This window comes from Macrobrachium nipponense, chromosome 21 (genome assembly GCF_015104395.2).
Source record: "Macrobrachium nipponense isolate FS-2020 chromosome 21, ASM1510439v2, whole genome shotgun sequence".
Lineage (NCBI taxonomy): Eukaryota > Metazoa > Arthropoda > Malacostraca > Decapoda > Palaemonidae > Macrobrachium > Macrobrachium nipponense.
The window spans coordinates 16,879,067-16,900,602 of record NC_087212.1 but is presented as its reverse complement, the minus strand read 5'-3'; the positions used below and the strand labels follow the sequence as shown (position 1 = coordinate 16,900,602).

The following is a 21,536-nucleotide window of genomic DNA, read 5'->3' as shown; positions in this document are numbered from 1 at the left end:
ACATAAATTGTCTCCCGGGTGCCGATTGGACGTATTAAACGTCGACAAAAAAAAGTTTTTTTAAAAATTCGCGGAAAAATACTTATAGGCCTACCAGCCGAAAACTTTTGAATCACACGCCTTGTGGGATGCTGGGAGCTCACGGATCAAAGCGTTATTTTGTTTACAATCGTTACGCAGGCGCGCAAGCGCGAATTTCTTTCTTCTCGCACTAAAAAGCATCAGTGACACATCTCAAAAATTATTTCGTCACTTTGACATAATTTTTGCACCATTTTAAATTAGCCGTTACATGGAGTATTATATATGAAAATGTGTAGACTACAACAAAAAATACTCATGATTGTAGCTTTTATCAGTTTTGAAATATTTTCATATAAATAATAAGTGCCAAAATTTCAACCTTTGGTCAAATTTGACTACCGAAATGGTCGAAAAACGCAATTGTAAGCTAAAACTTTTATATTCTAGTAATATTCAATCATTTACCTTCATTTTGCAACAAATTCAAAGTCTCAAGTGCAATATTTCTATTTATGGTGAATTTATGGAAAAAAAAAAAAAAAAAATTTTTCCTTACGTCTGTGCGGTAACTCTTCCGAAAAAAATCAGAAATTTTTTCGTGCGATTGTCGTAATGTTTACACCCTTTTAAATTAGACGTTACATAAAAAAAAAAATACATTTACCTTACGTCCGCGCGGTAACTCTTCCGAAAAAAATCAGAAATTTTTTCGTGCGATTGTCGTAATGTTTACACCATTTTAAATTAGACGTTATATAAAGTTTTATATATGAAAATGTGCGCAATTTCATGTAGAATACAACAATAAATAATTGAAGGTTGTAGCTTTTCTCATTTTTGAAATATTTGCATATAAATCACGATAAATAGACAAAAAAACCACGTTCGGTCAAATTTGACTCTACCGAAATAGTCGAAAAACGAAATTATAAGGCTAAAACTCTTACAGTCTAGTAATATTCAGTCATTTATCTTCATTTTGAAACAAATTCGAAGTCTCTAGCACAATATTTAGATTTATGGTGAACTTTTAAAAAAACTTTCATTCCCTCCGCGCGCGGATTCTCCGATGCAAATCTCCGAAATGCGTACGTCGCATTATCGTTATATTTGCTCCATTTCATATTAGGCGTTTCATAGAGTTTTATATATGAAAATGTATGCAACTTTCACGTAGAATACAACAAAAAATAATTGAAGGTTGTAGCTTTTCTCATTTTTGAAATATTTGCATATAAAAAAAATATATAAAAAAATTTGACATTCGGTCAAATTTAACTCGTCCGAAATGGTCGAAAACTGCAATTGTAAGCTAAAACTCTTACAGTATAGTAATATTCAATCATTTATCTTCATTTTGAAACAAATTGGAAGTCACTAGAACAATATTTAGATTTATGGTGAATTTTTGAAAAAAAAAAAACTTTTTACGTCCGCGTGTTACGAATTCATGCATCATTTTGTGATAATATTTTATCTGTGTTGCTTTGATCGTTTTACAATGTGTTATATACCAAAATGATCGCAATTCATTTTACAATACAAAAAAAAAATTAACTCGTCAGCTTTAACCGTTTTGCTCACAGCGCGATTTGAATACAATTATATATGAAATTTTTTTTTGCGCTATCATATATTGCATTATTTATATATGATAATGATATTTTTTTTCATTTCTGATGGTTGCATACTAAACTTCAGGCAATGACAAAAAAATGACCCAAAAATGAACTCTTAATCTAGAAAACTAAACGCGCTGTGATTTTTTGAAAAAAATATTTTTTCCGCTTCAGCGCTCACTGAGACTGCCTCGGCATACTGGAGATGATTTTTATTATACCCCTTCGGCGTAAGAGGGTTAATGTGTTTCATAAAGTTTATTGTTACTGTTTTCTGCCATTTTTAATGTGTTTCGTAAACTTAAGTGTTCATGTTTTCTGCCATTTGTCCTCCTTCCTCTGTCGCCACTTTCGGAGATCGCCTCACTCAAATAGTAAGGTACCATATTTTACTACATATGTACGTACAGTATTTCTTGTACCATGTACACTAATACACTTTATTTACAGGTACAGTATAGGTTAAGTTAGGTATTGAATGGTCCAAATTGTTGTATTTCATTGTTTATTGGTCAATTTAGCTTTATATTATAAAATTTACTGTGGTGTTTTTGAAGGGCTTTGAATGAATTAGGCAATTTACATGTAAAACGTAGTTCAAACAAAAAAATTAGGTTACGAAGGCCACTTCAGAATGGATTAATTTCGTATCCTGAGGCATTACTGTATATTGAACTTTCTACATTTATTTACTTAATTACTACTAATTTGCATATCAATCTCCATACATCTGGGAATAATTTCAAAGCAACATTACTTAACCCTTTAACGCCGATTGGACATATATACGGCGATATAAAAAAGTTTTTTTTAAAAATTCACGGAAAAATAGTTATAGACCTACTAGGCGAAAACTTTTGAATCACATGCCTTGGGGGATGCTGGGACCTCACAGATCAAGGCGTTGTTTAGTTTACAATCGTTAAGCAGGTGCGCAAGCGCGAATTTCTTTCTTCTCGAACTAAAAAGCATCAGCGACACATCCAAGAAATTATTTCGTCACTTTGACATAATTTTTGCACCATTTTATATTAGCCGTTACATGGAGTATTATATATGAAAATGTGCGCAATTTCATGTAGAATACAAAAAAAAAAAATACTCATGATTGAAGCTTTTATCAGTTTTGAAATATTTTCATATAAATAACGATGTGCCAAAATTTCAACCTTCGGTCAATTTTGATTCTAACGAAATGGTCAAAAAAAGCAATTGTAAGCTAAAACTCTTATATTTTGGTAATATTCAATCATTTACCTTCATTTTGCAACAAATTGGAAGTCTCTAGCACAATATTTCGATTTATGGTGAATTTATGAAAAAAAAAACTTTTTCCTTTCGTTCGCGCGGTAACTTTTCCGAAAAAATAATAAATTTTTTTGTCCGATTGTCGTAATGTTTACACCATTTTAAAATAGCCGTTACATAAAGTTTTATATATGGAAATGTGTGCAATTTCATGTAGAATACAACAAAATAAACACATGGTTGTAGCTTTTATCAGTTTTGAAATAGTTTCATATAAATAAACGATAAGTGCCAAAATTTCAACCTTCGGTCAACTTTGACCTCGACCGAAATGGTCAAAAAATGCAATTGTAAGCTAAAACTATTACATTCTAGTAATATTCAATCATTTACCTTTATTTTGCAACAAATTGGAAGCCTCCAACACAATATTTCAATTTATGGTGAATTTATGAAATAAACTTTGTCCTTACGTCCGCGCAGTAACTCTTCCGAAAAAAATAAGACATTTTTTCGTCCGATTGTTGTAATGTTTGCACCATTTTAAATAAGCCGTTACATAAAGTTTTATATAGGAAAATGTGCACCATTTCATGTAGAATACAACAATAAACAACCTATGGCTGTAGCTTTTATCAGTTTTGAAATATTTTCATATAAATAACGATAAGTGCCAAAATTTCAACCTTCGGTCAACTTTGACTCAACCAAAATGGTCAAAAATGCAATTGTAAGCTAAAACTATTACATTCTAGTAATATTCAATCATTTACCTTTATTTTGCAACAAATTGGAAGCCTCCAACACAATATTTCAATTTATGGTGAATTTATGAAATAAACTTTTTCCTTACGTCCGCTCGGTAACTCTTCCGAAAAAAAAATTTTTTTCGTCCGATTGTCTTAATGTTTGCACCATTTTAAATTAGCCGTTACATAAAGTTTTATATATGAAAATGTGTGCAATTTCATGTACAATACAACAATAAACAACCCATGGTTGTAGCTTTTATCAGTTTTGAAATATTTTCATAAAAATAACGATAAATAGAAAAAATTCGTCCTTCGGTCAACTTTAACTCGACCAAAATGGTCGAAAACTGCAATTGTAAGCTACAACACTTACAGTCTAGTAATATTCAATCAATTACCTTCATTTTGCAACAAACCGAAAATCTCTAGTACAATATTTTGATTTATGGTGAATTTTTTAAAACATCTTTTTTTTTTATGTCCGCGCGTTACGAATTCATGCATCATTTTGTGATAATATTTTCTGTGTTGCCTTGATCGTTTTACAATGTGTTATATACCAAAATTATCGCAATTTAGTGTTCAATACAACAACAAAAATTAGCTTTAACCGTTTTGCTCATAGCGCGATTTGTATACAATTATATGAAAAAAAATTTTCACGCTGTCATATATCCCAATATTTACATATGATAATGATATTTTTTTTCATTTCTGATGGTTGCATACTAAACTTCAGGCAATGACAAAAAATAAGGAGCCAAAAATGAACTTTTAATCTTGAAAACTAAGCGTGCTGTGATTTTTTTTGGGGAAAAAAAAAAAAAAAAAAAAAAAAATTCCTCTTCGGCGCTCACTCGCGAATGCTGCCGGCATACAGGAGACGATTTTCAAAATACCGGTTCAGCGATTAAGGGTTAACATCTTTCTAATCAGATTGTGGAGAACAAGACAATATTTGCATTTTCTTTATCCTCAAGGCTTAATAAGAGCAACCGTTGTCAATTACCGTATGTATGTATTAACTGTACTAGCCAAATCAAACATATGCTTCCCATACTTGATTGATGCCCACATTTCACCAATACAGAAAATAAAAATAAAATAACACTGACTAAACTGATATACGTATATTCAAAGAGGACCAGATTGAATAATGAATCCTGTGCTCCTTTGGCATGTGATGGTGACAAAGTACTTTTTCTTAAAAAATTCTTTGATTAACTGGAAATTTGTGAAAAACTACCCGGGAGGGGGAAACTGACAAAAGAAACTATAACTGCCTTAAAATACTCAACAAATATATCATTAGAAATAACCAGATAGTATTGGAAAGATAAACTAACTGCACATGAAATACATTCTTCCTCAAAAGTCACATTGACCATCTCGATGCTGGATTTGGCAAATATCGCCAGCTTGCCGGTGGCAATTACAACACATCAGTTGAACAAATATTTGAATAAGAAAAATAAATTGGAATGGCATGACTAACAATATAGAAGTGAATTAAACAACTTTAGTGATGTAACGTTAGATGACACTGGAAAGTGTCATGAAGTCTTTCCTGCGATAGTTTATTTGGCAGAGTCTTTCCTGCAATAGTTCATTTGGCAGAGTATTGTTGTTAAAGGTGCCGACATAAGAATGAAGTGTAAATTATGCTTACCAGTTTTAACAAGGATTGAATTTGACAAGGAAATTATCTAGATGCAGCAAATTACAATTATATCAACAGAACCAGTGGAGGGACCCCTATTTACCTGACACTGCAACTGTAAATATAGTCAGGTACAATTAGTACATCAATGTGAATAAAGTCCCTCGAAGTGCAATACAGAAACTAACCTTATTTGTGGGGGATGGTTACCAGGACCAACGCCCCCTCAATGGGTAAAATCTGTGAATACTTAAAACCCCTCTAAAAATGCTTAGAACTGCCTATTTTGATATTAAAAACACAAACTCTAAAAATGCTTATACCTGAGTACGTATTCTAATAGTTTTATCACAAAGTGCATTTAATTATGAAAATACAGTAATTTGTGAATATATTTCTCAGAGAAAAAATACAGTGAATAGGCGAATTTTCTGCAAATAATGGGTATACAGGGGGTCCTCGAGTTACGACGTTGATCCGTTCTTAAGATGCGTCGTAACACGATTTTCAGCGTAAGTCGGAACATTGAAAAATACCACATGATTTAATGTAAATACCTATCAATAACAACGAGAGAACAATTCCTTACCTTTATTAATTTGATTGGCTTGCACACTGGAGAGGAAGCTGCGGTGCTGGAGAGACTGGGGGAGGTTAGTGAAGAGAAAAAGAACCTCCAGAAGTTGCTGGAGATGCTGAGGCAGGTGATTCTTGAGGTGAGGCAGAACATACAATCTTTTCGCCTTCTCCTGAATCACCATAAGGCTGACTGGGATACGCCGTTGATTTTGGTCTTCCAACCAAAGCACCAATAACCTTTCCATTTCAATTATTAGACCACTACGCTGCTTAGTTATCACTGTCGCTTTCATAGGAGCAGATCCTTTCACATGTTCAACGATGCGCTCTTTATCTTTGATAATGGTAGCAACGGTCGAACGGCTAAGGCCAAGCGAGCGGCCAATGTTTGTTGGCGTTTCTCCCTTCTCAGATCGCTTTATAATGTCCACTTTAATTTCCATGGTGATGGCCTTTCTTTTCTTCGATGCACTACCATCAGAAGAGTCCGCCTTGCGCTTGGGAGCCATAACAAAGAGCAAAAAGTTACAAAAACGATACAACACGAGGGAGAGAGAGGCAGTGTAAACAACCAAAATGGCGTATGGGCGAGGAATGAGCGTAGCGAAGTGACGCCGTCCTCTCCCCCACAAAGCGTATTCTTCCGCCGTGCGCCCGGAACTAGTTCGCGTTTGTTTACGTTGCTTACGACGCTAAACCGCGTAAGACGGAACGACGCAAAATATTATTTTTTATATTTTTATGGGGGCGCGTTCGTAACCACGAAACATCGTAAGTCGAGACCGGCGTAACCCGAGGACTTACTGTATATGGTCCATATGAAACCTGTGAATAGGCGAGTCCGTGAATCACGAATCCACAAATAGCAGGGGTCGACTATTAAAACATGACCCAAACACAACAAAAATGGGTTTTGGCACAATGAATGCCTTGCGTGAGGATGTTAGTTTCCAAGAGTGTTTATGTGAAAATGGTCGCGCTTTAGAAAAATTAGAGAGGATTACTATTTGGAATTTGACATAATATTAACTCAAATTGTTGACACTGCTGAAACACATATATGGAACTAAGCATGTCAATGAATCATTTTCAAGTTGTCATATATTAATCTCTTTCTCTCCACGTAACAAAAATATGTCAATGAATCATTTTCCAGCTGTCCAGATGTATGTAAGCATAGGCGGAGACCTACTCAACAAAGATATCACTTGATGCCTTACCAAGTAGAACTAACAGATAGGAATAATGCTCAGCGTACAGCCAGAGAGAAGTCCCCAAGGTCATCCCAAACCTCGAGGTGACTAGAACATGAGTGATCACTTGACAGATCTGGCTAAATAGGAGAAAGGCACAGACATCAATGTGGTCCCATGGATATTGGAAGGTTTCCTTGATCACAGCCCTAACCAGGAAGCAGAACAGCAGGCTCTACAGATCAATCACCACCTACTCCCCTAAGGTTAAAAATTTTACAGATCAATCACCACCTACTCCCCTTAGGTTAAAAATTTTAGTGTTCTCATAATCCATGAAAGTAGACACCACACTTGTTTCTATAGCCAGTCCCTGACAACTGAACTGGTCTGACACAGCATTCCACCTTCATGGAATGTGCCTAGCAGGAACTTCAATGGCATGATACTTGGCCTGCATGTTCATCTACCTTGTCAGCAGGTATAGAATTAACAGCTCCCCCCTGCCAGCTGACATAAACTACTATTATATTGTTACTCATCTTGGAATCTTTGCAATGCCAAAAACACTGCTGGCACTTCTACCCTTTGATAAGTGCAAGAATAGAGGCATCTCCTGTGAGGCAGAGTACTGAGGAACTTGTGTAAAAAGAATGTGTTGGAGGATTTGCAGTGGGGGACAAGAGCTATTTCACATGTACATTGGATAAATCTCTCCTTACAGCTAGAACAATTCTTCCCCACTGCTGCCTCAACTCTGTTCTTAAAGAAGAGCAGAGAGGAGCTCAACAATGACTCATTCTGGAATGTGAGACTCGCAGCCTGGAGTGAAGAGACTGCCAATGACATCATGTCAAAGTGGTCTATTGGCCTACCAACAGCTTCAAAAGCTTCACCTTGTCCTCCCCCTTGGAAAACCTCATAAAAGGCAACATCTACGAACATGTTTATCCAAAGGTCCAGTCATGAAGATGCCAGGAAAAGTAATTGCAACACACTTTATGGTTCCAGCCTTGGTAAAAGAGAGAAGTCCTTTCTACACAAATCTGCTCCTCGTGAAGGAAGTTCACAAGTCCACAAACTGACAACCCCAGCTGTGAGGGGAAAGTCTCTACATCTTACACATAGAGTATTACCTCTGACATGCTAAAGGCAGACTGGGGGGACCATGAATTCACTGAATCATGAGATCAGAGAATCCACCCAAGGAAGCCAGAATGAAAGTATCAGGAACAAACCCCAGGACACCATTAATATATAGCACCAAGTGCTCAGTGGCTGTCAGGGGAACCCAACATCGTACTAATTAATAAACACAATTATCTCACAAAAATACCAATTCAACTCAGTCTGCTATGACTCAGAATGTGTAAGACCCCCAGGCCTACATATGTCTAAAAAGGTCCCTCAACCAAAGCAGAGGAAAAGAGGCCAGTCAGACCACTACTGTTCAGACAACTGACAATCCATATGCCTAAAGCCTGTGGGCAAGGGCAACGAACAAGATTCAGATGTAGAGCAGATTGAGCACAATCAACACCAACATTCCCATCCTGGAGCCCAGCAACCAAACTAACTTTGCTGAAACTTGCACTAGATCCAGGTGAGCAGGTATCTATATTACCACTACCAAGCTGACTAATGGCTGGTCCCAGGAGACTGGTCACAGAAATGATGAGTGCTATGGCGGATGGTGAATGGATCAGGCATTCCAGGACTGGTAAAGCATGAGTGGATAGTCAGTCAAGCAAGCGTACAACATAATCACCCATAACCAATATGAGAGCATAGTGGGTACAGACTCATCTTTGCATACTACTGGAGAGCACGGTGAAAACTGAAAATTCCTAGTGGGACCTCTTCGGTCGGGAAGTCCAAGCTGGCCAGTGGTCACAAACACGCTCATGGGATATGTCGTCAGCCCCCTCCTAGATTCTAAGCCCCACCTTAGGGAAAAAACATCCTTTGTTCCTCTTACAGAGAGAGTGGTGGTTGTGAAAAGTCAGAAGTGTGATGCAAATGAACAATGTAGTAGGATTTCCTGCAAACAGAGGATTTTAAGCACTCTTCCTATCACTCCTGTGGTCCAGGGACTGAGAAAATGAAGAAGAGAGAAGGTGGAAGAGGCGGCCAAACTCAATGATGTAGAAGAGGAAGTGAAAAAAAACAGAAATCTGTCTTGTTCCTACACCTACTAGGCCTCTTGTTCAGTTCCTCCAAAACAAAAATGGGCATCATTACTGATGCCAGTATTTAATGGGTCAATCCAGTAAATATGGTTGAAACAGCAACAACCAGAACAACGGACAGTTTGACAGTAGGACCATGAACTTAGAGAAAACCAGACTTCAGCAACTCCTGAGACTGAAACTTAACATGCAGTGGATGGAGAGTGGCAAGTATTTATCCACAGTCCTCAATGAGCCTCCCCCCAAGACCAACCATCAAGATCAGAAGAAAAAAGTCACAACAGAAGAAGCCAATGTCCTAGCACACGTGGCGCTATCAAGACAAACAGGACAACTATAACTTTACTATTTGGTAAGACCTGGAACAATCCTGATCAATGCAAAGAGGACAACAGTGTAAAGATCAGCATTCAAGAGCGACATGAAGTAAATACTCACACTTCCATGTCTTCATCACATTTAGGCATACCAAAAACACACATACCACAAAATACACAACACCTAAAGAAGGTGTAAAAGCTTCTCAGACAAAGTAAGAACAGTGACCAGCAAAGCAGAAGTGGTTTGTTGACACAACAACAAAGAAAAAGTTAGGATACAACTAGGTGAATAGGTGTCTCCCCTCCCATCATTCACCCAAACACTTGTTTACAAGCTTCATACACCAAACCAGCCTGTGCTAAAGATAGTCCAACATAAAAACCACAGGTCTGTATTCTTGTAAGAACAATTAATAGTCAAACTTCCAAAGATGCTGGTAATGAATCAAACTCAAAAAACTCAATAAATTATAACTTATTATTCACTTACTCTGTGAGGAACATCTGCCAATACCATGTTGGTAGATTCCCAATCTTTAAATTCAACAAAGCCAAATCCTCTATGGCGCCTTGTTTTGAGATCTACCATTGAAATGCAGTCCACAATTGAACCATAAGGTTGGAAATAATTTCGTAAAACTTCAGTTGTTATACCCTCAGACAATCCACCAACGAAAATCTTTGGAATTCTGTTTTCACCCTGTAACAGCAAAATTATACAATGCATTAATGTTAATATAGGAAATTTAAAAAATGTAACTACCAATAAGTAATAAAACCAAACAAATGTAAATAGAAGCTCTATTTAACTCTATGTGATAAAAATGATATTATTATAATAAAGTAAGGTTTTGTATATACTTACCCAATAATTATAAGTATTGTCATTAGTTTCCACGTACGGCAGCCTAATTCAAATTTTGCGGGTAGCACTTCAATTGCTCAGTGTAGGTATAGTACAGAGCCGTTCCCCAACGGCAATACTAGGAATGACTAATTAGTTAAGCACTTCATTCTGTTCAATGCATAATGTCCATCAGAGGGGAGGCTGGTGGGCTTCAATCATATAATTACTCTGTAAGTACAGCCAGTCCCCTATTTATGAAGGGGGTTCCACTCTTGAGATGCATCATAAGCCAAAAATGGGTGTAAGCCACAAAAATTGTCGAAAATCATAAAAAAAATCCTAAGAAAACCTTACTTTGAATGCTTTTGGGGTCTATTGAAAACAACGTTAACTGCATTTTTATTGTTTTCATAAAAAAATTCAAATATTGTTTAATATATATTGCTACGTTTATAGATCATTTCGTCTACCCCGAAATTAATTAATTAGTTTGATTTGGAAAACGGCAGCCATTTCCTCCAAATATCAGCTGATTTTTAGGAAACGCGGGAACCAAAACCCGCCAGCCAGAGGTAGGGAGTTCCCCAGTTGGGGGAATATAGTCTTTTGTCAGCTTTAGGGACGTATCTCGAAGGGAAGGATGTAGGCAGATTGGTACTTCTTAGACCTATATCTTAAGCTCTTTTTCCTGTGACCCCTCTGCTGGCTGTATGTTCTGTTTCCAGGATTTGCCTTGCTCGTGGGGGGTTAAGCTGAATCCCAACACCCAAGCAAACCGCCTGCGATCTGCCTCAGTCGACTGCAAGACGCGACCTCGGACGGATGTCCAACCACCTGCCTTCCTGTTAGGCCTATCCAGGGCGTGAGTGGCGCGCCAATAGACCCAGTCCTAAGACAAAGCCAGGCCACGTTTTTCTACAAAGAGCCACTGAATACAACATCCAGGTACGTCTTGTGAAACAGCATATTGCCAGTCCCTTACCTCCTATTATCTATTTGATCCTCATTTTCCCAATTCAATTTCCAAACCAAAAGGAACTCATCCTTTTGTTCCCTCTCACTGCCTCATGGCCGCATGCTTCCCCTAGTGTGATCGTCCCAGACAAATGAATTCATTGCATACCTCAGTGAAATGTTAAGAGTTCCTTCTCCCTAGTGTTAGAGAACGAAATACTAATAGTAACTAAAAGAAAAATATATCTTTTTTTCTTTTATCTTGTTTAATCTGGGATTCTTTTCCAGATTCCATGAGTCACGTGCCCAGCCTCTCTGCCCGCAAGTGTTGCATTACCCAAGTTTATGAAACCAGCTTCACGAATCCATTTTGAGCCAGCTATTATCCATTTGTGAGAGATTATAAGTCCCAACGTGTGGACGCTGCATTTACTTTTCTCCAGGCCAGTACGAGCCTTTTGTAAATAAATAGCTGTAAAGTTTTTAGCCGAGTTTCTGGCGACCTGTTGCTCTAGATTAAATATTTATTATAAATCAGTTTTACGGTAAGTTCAATTAATTTCATCTTGTCCTCCTTCAATTATTTCTGTTTACGTATCGAGTCTCTCTCAAGGCCGGGCTAATACGTAACAATATACTCTTGTAAGGTTTGATGTTTAAAGACCAATTTTATGGCCTAAAATTTTTGGACTGAACATTACATGTGGTATAGGCTATTTTGGATAGGTACAAGAGTTTGGCACTAGGCTAAGCCTAGGCTTTGGATTTCCTGACAACAGACAATAAAGGGATTTTGACAAAGGAAAAATCAATCTCTGGGGGAAGACCTATGTCGCCCGGTGAAAAGTTCCTGTAGCTCACTTTTCTAAGTATAAATAGATCCTAAATATGCCAGAGAAAAAACTAGCATGGTATGCTGAAGTTACTACCCTCAGCTCGAACACCCCCAAGATACGAAAAGCTCATGATACGAAGGCCGCCTCGGAACGGATTAATTTCGTATCTCAAGGTACCACTGTACATGAAAATGTGCGCAATTTCATTTGGAATACAACAAAAAATGGTTGTAGCTTTTATGTTTTGAAATATTTTCATATAAATCACGACAAGTGCCAAAATTTAAACCTGTGGTCAACTTTGACTCGACCAAAATGGTAAAAAAATGCAATTGTAAGCTAAAACTCTTACATTCTAGTAACATTCAATCATTTATAGTTTCATTTTGCAACAAACGGGAAATCTCTAGCACAATATTTTGATCTATGGTGAATTTTTGAAAATAATTTTTTTCCTTCCCCCGGCGCGCAGTAACTGCTGAAAATCTCAGAATTTTTTTAGTCGCCTTGTAAATTTTGCACTGCTTTATATTAGGCCTTACATAAAGTGTTATACATGAAAATTGCGCAATATCATGTAAATACAACAAAAAATAACTCATGGTTGTAGCTTTTATCAGTTTTGAAATACTTTCATATAAATTACGATAAATAGAAAAAATTTGACCTTTGGTCAAATTTAACTCGACCAAAATGGTCGAAAAAAGCAATTATAAGCTAAAACACTTACAGTCTAGTAATATTCAATTAATTACCTTCATTTTGCAACAAACAGGAAGTCTCTAGCACAATATTTAAATTTATGGTGAATTTTAGAAAAAAACTCGTCTTTACGTGTGCGTGTTACGAATTCATGCATCTTAATCTTAAAAACTAAGCGTGCTGTGACTTTTTGAAAAATCTTTTTTTCCGCTTTGGCGCTAACTCTCTAACGCCGCCAGGATACGATAGACATTTTTGTAAATAGAGGCTCGGCGTTTAAGGTTTAATAAGAATTATTCTCACTAAAGCAAAGGAGATACTATTGCATAATTTTTGCTGTCTTGAAGATGTAAACAAACATGGCGCCGCCCGTTTGGCCGCACAACGAACTAATGGAGGCTGAATCAAGCCAACCAGGGGAGTTCCCAGACCATAGAATGCCGACTTTAAGAGGTTTAACTGTATAATTTTTCTTTACAAAGTATACTAAAGCCTTATTTATTGTTTTAGCCATAGATTTCAAGGTTTTCAAAACCTTGGCTAGGCTAGATTATTGGCAATGAATAGTCTTTCTCTTGGCCAATATTGACAATGTTTTTATTTTCATTTTATGGTTTTTTTCTATCTCTCTCTCTTCATGTTGTTGTTGTAACTCCTAGTTATCGTACAATGAGTATGTCGTTAAATGTGGAGTACCTGTATTGTCTTCTGGCATTAATATTTCTAACTGAAAAAAAAAGTAAACTTATACTGCAATGTTTGTTTATTAAAGTTTGGCTTCTCACATTAGTTAAGCTTATCTCATTTTTTTTTCTTTTAACCATTCCAGTCAAAAGGCCCTTGGAATTCTTGTCTTTCCCAAATTCAGGTCTGCTACATGCAATATTGTACTGTGTACAAGTTCATAATCCCATATCCAAAACCCTTGGGGCCAACTGTTTTGCTTTACAGTCTATTTCAGATATTGGAATTCGGTCTTACTCCATAAATGGACTAGCAAATTCTATTTCAACAAAAGAACCCACTGAGACTAAAATACAAGGGATCAAAAGTTCCATAATTAACACATACCATCATTTATCATCAGATGCCAAGTATCATTTGACCCTTACAATTTTGTCTCCAAAATATGATTTCATCACATAAACAATATCATGTACTGCATAATTTGTATTTTTTAGACGGCACTAGGCTACGATTTATGTGCAAATTTCATTTTAGGTAGATTATACTAGACTACGCTCCCCACACACTAAGCTATGCTTGATGCGCAGTTTTTGTTTTCAATACATTACACTAGGCTTTTTATACCTGTCTCCATTTCAGTAGATTTCATTGATAATGTGCATATTACATCTAAGTAGATTTTTACTAATTAATAGCTAAATGTGATTCTTCATACAATTAACAGGCTTTCTAGCAGTGGTGGCTTGTCAGTAGGCACTGTGGAACTGCAGCACCCCATATAGTTTTCATACATACACAAATTAATGAATATATACTTGATAATCGTTATAAAATTGTTACCATTCTCTTGTTTTTGTAAATAAGAAAAGCAAATTAATTGAAACGATACGTGGAACTACTGGTGCTTAGCAGTTCTGATTTTACTAGCAGGGTGATAAGATAATGTGGTAGCCAGCCGTGTGTAAAGATGAGGGAAGCACTGCCCTCTCGAGCAGTGATAGTTTAGCTGTTGAGGGGGAAGGAGTGTTTTGAAACTTGTCCAAGCTTAATCAATTAGTACTATTAGTGATAGTGATCAAACTAGTGACAATACTAATGATATTTAATGTAAATGCAGAATAATCAACTCAGTGGTGAGTTGCAGTAAATGGGAAAAAATTATAACCACATTAATGTCAATGATATATTAAAATACTAAAATTGAAAATACTAGCTTTCAACAGCAGTTCTGCTGCCTTCCTCAGCAGGGGAGAGAGAGAGAGAGAGAGAGAGAGAGAGAGAGGAGAGAGAGAGAGAGAGAGTGCACGCGCATGCGTGCGTCCTTGTTCCGTAGTCCTTTTGTATTATATAGGCCTATGTTAAAATGTGTTTATGCAGGTAATCTCAAGGAATTTAAAAAAACAAAATTAAGTAACAGCACCCCTATAAATGATAGCCACGAGCTGCCACCGCTTACTAGTAGGCTAAGTTGGACCATGGAGTTAAAATACGTACTAAACTCTAATTGGTCTGGCATCATATTCTAAATGGTTTTGTTAATGAGAGCGGTCATAAAGTGATCACTGATACTGAAATTTTTTAAAAGCTTCAAACTTAAATACAGTGGAACCTCATTTTTTTTACATAATCTGTTCCGGAACTTCCAATGAAGTCAAAATGTACAAAAACCAAAACAATAATTCCCATAAGGAATAATGTAAATACAATTAATGCATTCCAGAACCCAAAAATATTAACAAAAATTACATTTTATATGGAATAAACAGTTTTACATACAGAAAACAGTGAGAAATAAATATAAATGAATAATCAAACAAATAATGAACATTTAACATCACTCTTACCTTTATAGAAGACTTTGTTAACATATGGAATACAGAGAGCAGGGGAGAGGGAGGAGGAGAGGTAATTGTTTGGAAGGGAATACCCCTCTAGAAGGACTTCAGGTATCAAGTGATACAATGCATTGTCATTAAACATGTTAAGAGACATGGATTGCAACATCTTTTTAAGATGAAACTTCTAAAAAAAATTTTTTAACATCACTCCCTCCACTTGGCAAACATTTCTTCAATCACTGAAGTAGGCTCAGTATCCCCTCTCTCTTCCTCCTCCTCCTCGGATTCCTCATCTGCCGTCGGTTGCTGTTCCACATCCTCGCCATTAACATCTAAGTCCATGGATTTCCCCAAAGACACAATAGATTCCAAAACATACATAGGTTCGTCAGGGTCAGCCTCAAATCCTTCAAAATCCTTCTCAAGGTAACACTCTGGACACAATTTTCTCCAAGCAGAGTTCAACATCCTGGAAGTCACCCCCTGCCAAGCCTTATCTATAAGACTTATGCAATTAAAGATACTGAAGTGATCCTTCCAGAACTCTCTTAGGGTTAATTCAGTGTCTAAGGTCACTTCAATGCCTTTGTGTACAATTTCTTGAAGGTTGAGATGATTTGCTGGTCCATGGTGGGTGGATGAGAGGAGTGGTATTAAGGTGCAAGAACTTGACAGTGATGAATTTAAATTCATCCAACAACTGGCCTTCTAAGCCTTGAGGATGCATATGATCATTTCCCTTACCAGGAGGAATTTGAAAATTTGCCCCGTGACCAATGCCTTTTTGTTTGCCTTCCACATGACAAGCAATTTATTGTTAATAATATTGTTTTTCTTAAACACTTGGGAGTAAGCCTATCCTTTATAGGCTTGTGCCCTGGCAATGAACTCTTCTCCTGCGTGAGGTCCTCTTTGGCATTTTTTTCCAAACAGGCCTGTTTTGTCAAAATTGAAGACCTGTTGAGGGATGAATCCTTCAGCCTCTTCATCAAAGAAAGGTCCTTGATACCTGAGGTCTTCCTGTAGAGAGATTCCCCTTCTAAATAATAACCTCTCCTCCTCACTCTCCCCTCGTCTCCGTCTTTCATAATCTAATAAGTGTTTTCCATAAAGGTAAGAGTAATGTTAAATGTTCATTTATTCACTTCATTAGTCATTTATATTTATTTCTCATTGTTTTTTGTATGTAAAACTGTTTATTTCGTATAAAAATATTAGAAAAAATATCTTTTGGGGTCTGGAATGTATTACGTAATTGTATTTACATTATTCCTTATGGGAATTATTGTTCTGGTTTTCATGTGTTTTGGATTTTGTGGGAGGTTCCAGAATGGATTATGTAAAAAAAAAAACTGAGGTTCCACTGTATTTCTTTTGCTTTATGAAAATAATTTTTGTCAAATATTCTGCTTAAGAAGGCTCTACAAAGTCAGAATTTTCAATCAAAACAATGAGACATTTGGCAACACACGAATTCCTTACTCTCAGATTACTTGAAAGACTTATAGGTGATACAGTTTTGATCACTTCTTTTATATAGCTGTAGTATATTTACCCATTTGATATGCCACCCATGATGTCAGATGATGGTAGAGCTTTTAAAAAAATGCAAGCATAAATCTTTATCTATGGTAGAAAATTTTTCTTTCATTAGCAAATAGTTTAATGTTCATTTACCTCAATACGTACATGGTGGTATGCTTTGTTTACATTTTGATGGCGACATTTAAAATGCAATGTGATGGCCAAAATTCATTCTTTATTTTTGTTATCTCATTACCATCTACAATCAAAATAAATAACAAAGAAAATAATAATTATGAAGATAGTAAATTTAGGAGATGAAACTCGCTGATAATATTTGCAGACTCTGAGAAAAGTTAAGCACTGTAACTGACTACAGTTAAGCTAACTCAGGAATGTAGGCTGAATGTGTTGAAAGTATTAACTAACTTTATAGGCCTATAATACAACAGCCATGACCTTTCATTAAAATTAATCCTGCTACATGAAAACTTAAGACAAATATACATTTTTTTTTCCAACATATATCAGTCACATACCCTATCAGGACTCCTATCCCGATTAGACCTCCTAGGAGATGAACCTCGCTTGGGAGATGATCCTCGGCCATCATCACTTCTTGGCTTTGCAAATTTTGTGTCCACAACTTTTCCATCAATCTGAAAGTTAAAAGTGAGAATGATAAACAATACAATACTATATTACTATAAAATAAACATTGCTATATTACTATAAAACAGTTTTTGATGTAGGAAAAACTTATTTTTGGTAGCCGCTGCGAGTCCTCAAAGGAGTTAGTTACTCTCATGGGTTCAGAGGGCTCCGTAAGAGACAAATCAATTTCAAAGAATTCCCTTTTAGCTGATTTTGGCCACGTTGACAAAATGATAAGACTATAAATACTCAAACAAGAGGGCTCTATTTCTTTGTCTACAGTTACTACCCTCGGTTCAATTCTTATTCGTTACATTCAGATGTGGCAACAATGCATTCCACACCAGCCTTTTCCCTCATGACTTTTTCAAGTCCATGCAGGATAATTGTTCACCCCCGGTCCCATGCCTTTTCGTCAGGGAGAGCGGGTAGGTTTGAGGATCAGAGCAGGTACCAAAAATAGGTTTTTCCTGCGTCAAAACCTGTTTTTTGATAGGGTAGCTGCTGCTCATCCTCAAAGTAGCTTACCAAAGAAATTGACAGGTGAAAAAATGGCTTAGCTCTTAAAATTTAAACCCAACAACCCAGATAAAATTTTGGTCCAAGGTTAAGACAAATCATAACCACATTCCTTACTCCAGATACCCATAGGGTTTGGCAACAAAGAACATGAAGCTAAACATGAACTTATAAATATTAGGTTAAGACATAGTTCTCAAGTGACTTACCTAAATATGCAAGGTTTGGTTGCAGTACTGTTGCACCTTTCCCACCAATATCTTTGCATAACCACCACACCAAGAACACCCATGGTTTTCCGCCAAAGTGCCTATGGGGTCAGGACTTATCATATGACCTACTGATACAGAGAGTAATCAAATTTGTTTAAGCTCATGGCAATAATGTTTTAGGAACACTATTTCTGATGACCACCCTTTACACTCAAGAGACTTCTTCAAAAGAAACATTCTCAAAGAAAGCCAATGCTGTAGAACTTAAGACATCATGCGACTTAGGGCAAGAGTGGGTGTTTGCTTTTTTAATGAGGGACACTTTAAATAATTCTCAGCCCTTGTAGAGGGAGTGGTTTGTTTGGGCTGGGGTATAGGAAAATTGGACCATCTAGGATGTTTGCCGTGACCTCTAGGTAAACCTAAGTGGCTGAACTGGGCATACCATTTTATTTGAAAAATTCAGCTCCCTTTTTAGAATAATGGGTTTCTCATTCTTCACCAAGAATGATGGGCTAGGGGACAATAATAAATGACAGTTAGCTGTATGAGTAATATGTAGCTTTGTCCCTGTCTAAGTAAGCCCAGATCACTAATATGAGCTCCGGATGCAAAGGCAGTAAAGAAGATTGCCCTTTGCAGCATGTGAGTTGTAGTTGTATTGGACTCACTGAATTGATGGGTTGACATAAGTCTGAACACCTTATTCGGGGACCAGTGATAGGAAGCCTTGAAGGAGGTCGTCTTTGCAATGCAAAAGACCAGGGAAGGGAAGTAACAATTTCTATGTTAGAATCATTTCCAAAAATGAGAAATTTTCCAGCTTCCAGAAGAAATGACTTCTGGAGAGGGACTGAAGCCTGTTGAGAAGCTAGATAAATTGATATCTAACCACTCAGACCCTGAGTGACGTACAATGAAATACGGGAGAACAATTGAATAGGGAACCAAAGAGAAACTTTGATTGTCCAATAGCAAACCAATACACCAGGGTTTGTACTACTCCCAACCACTTCTTGCCAAGGAGTGGAGCTTATGCTACCAAATAGAGGGTATGATATTTGTATATTAAGCAACCACACTATCAGTATGACTACCTTACTCACCTGTATCAGACTAGTCCAGTGAATGACATGTTTATTCCTTAACCCGCCCGAAGGAAGAAGGAAAGGTACAAGAGAAAGGAGACCAGCCAACTCACTCATTCTCTCATCCACACAATCATCTTAGGTAAGATACAAAAGTGCCCTGTTAAAGGCAACTATGAGTTACAAAACCTGTTGGGCAGCCACCACAGGACCCAGGGAAAACATGTCCACAGATCTGTGGGCAACATCCTTAAGATAGAAAGAGGTGAACGTGGACTGGTATAACCAAGTACCAGCGCTCAGCACTCTATGTACAGCCAAGTTCTTTTTGAAAGCCCCTAATGTCATGCACTCTAGCCTGCACAGACATGGTGGTAGAATCATCAAGAGTCACATATACCTATCTGATGGCTTTGCATATCCAGAAAGAGATAGTATTCTTAGACACCTTTCTTTGTACGGCCTGAGCTAACAAAAAGTCGGCGGCAGCCTGGTCTAGGGTGCCGAGTCCTTTTAAGATAGCAATGCAGGGCCCGGACAGGGCACAACAAAAGCTCTTGAGCATTACCACCCATAAAGTCATTCAGTGATGGAATGGAAAACGAAGTGAACCTGTCATCGTGCACAGAGGGATTTTGGGTCTTGGCCACGAATTCCGGGACAAATTCGAAGGACACGGACCCCCAACCCCTGGTGTGCTTCACCTTATAGCTCAGCTCAGACCGTGGAGCTCTTACCCTCTTGGAAGATGCCTAGGCCAGAAGGAAAACTGTCTTGAGCTTCAAGTTCCTGTCAGACGAGCGATGCAAGGGCTCATATGGACTCTTAGTGAAGCTCTTGAGATCCAAGGAAACATCCCACATCGGAGGCTTGAGCTCTCTAGGAGAACTCGACTGCTCAAACCCCTTGACTAGCAAGGAAAGTTCCCAGGAAGAGGAGATGTCAATACCTTTAAGGCGTAACACCAAAATCAGGGCCGCCCTGTAGCCTCTAATGGCAGAAACAGACAAATGTTTCTCGTCTTTGAGGAAGGTTAAAAAGTCTGCTATTCGCTGAATAAAGGTTGCGAGTGGAGAAAAACCCTGTTTACGACACCAATCACAGTAGATCGCCCATTTGCCTTGGTAAACCACGGAGGTCGACTTTCTTAGACTGCTGGACATATGCACTGCTGTTCTCTGAGAAAAGCCTCTCGCTCGGAGGAGATACTTGATAGCCTCCAACCGTGAAGAGACTGGGATCCTACTGACTGGTGGAACCTTCCCGCATGGGGCTGACACAGGAGATGTTGCCAAGGGGGAATCTCCCTCGGAACCTCTGACAACGACGTCAGATCTGGGAACCATTCCGCCTGAGGCCACAGAGGGGCTATCAAAGTCATCCTGAGACCCTGTGAACTCATTAGCCTGTTCAGAACAAAACAGAGGGAAGGCATACACCTCCAGGTTGTCCCAGGGATGTTGGAATGCGTCCTCTGCCAATGCTAAAGGATCTGGGACCACTGAACAGAATATCTCCAGCTTCCTGTTGAAGCGAGTCGCAAAAAGGTCCAGCACGGGTCTCCCCCAAAACCTGGAAAAGCTTGTCTGCTACCACTTGATGAAGGGACCACTCTGTGCCTAGGATCTGATCCCGACGACTGAGTTTGTCTGCGACCACATTCCGTTTGCCTGGGATATAACTGACTGAGAGCTCTACCAAATTGCTGACCGCCCACTGGTGAACCTCGACGGTCAAGGCGTGAAGTTGACGAGAAACCAGGCCTCCCCGCTTTTTCACATAGGCTACCACTGTGGTGTTGTCTGCTGAATAGAGGTTGCGAGTGGAGAAAAACCCCATTTATGACACCAATCACAGTAGATTGCCCATTTGCCTTGGTGAACCACTGAGGTCGACTTTCTTACACTGCTGGACATATGCCCTGCTGTTCTCTGAGAAAAGCCTCTCGCTTGGAGGAGATACTTGATAGCCTCCAACCGCGAAGAGACTGGGATTCTGCTGACTGGTGGAACCTTCCCACATGGGGCTGACACTGGAGATGTCACCAAGACGGAATCTCCCTCAGAACCTTTGAGAACAACATCAGATCTG

General features: G+C 37.9%; 1 protein-coding gene across 5 annotated transcripts in view; it reads right to left on the bottom strand.

Moving 5' to 3' along the window:
- The window catches only part of LOC135197812 (uncharacterized), a 201,516-nt gene that overhangs the window by 111,358 nt on the left and 68,622 nt on the right, over nt 1-21,536 (bottom strand). For all 5 annotated transcript variants that reach the window (XM_064224942.1, XM_064224944.1, XM_064224945.1 and 2 more), the window contains 2 exons: nt 17,512-17,631; nt 10,075-10,284 (listed from right to left, as the gene is read on the bottom strand). In XM_064224942.1, the coding sequence (XP_064081012.1) occupies nt 10,075-10,284; nt 17,512-17,631 (330 nt within the window). The remainder of the gene's footprint in view (nt 1-10,074; nt 10,285-17,511; nt 17,632-21,536) is intronic.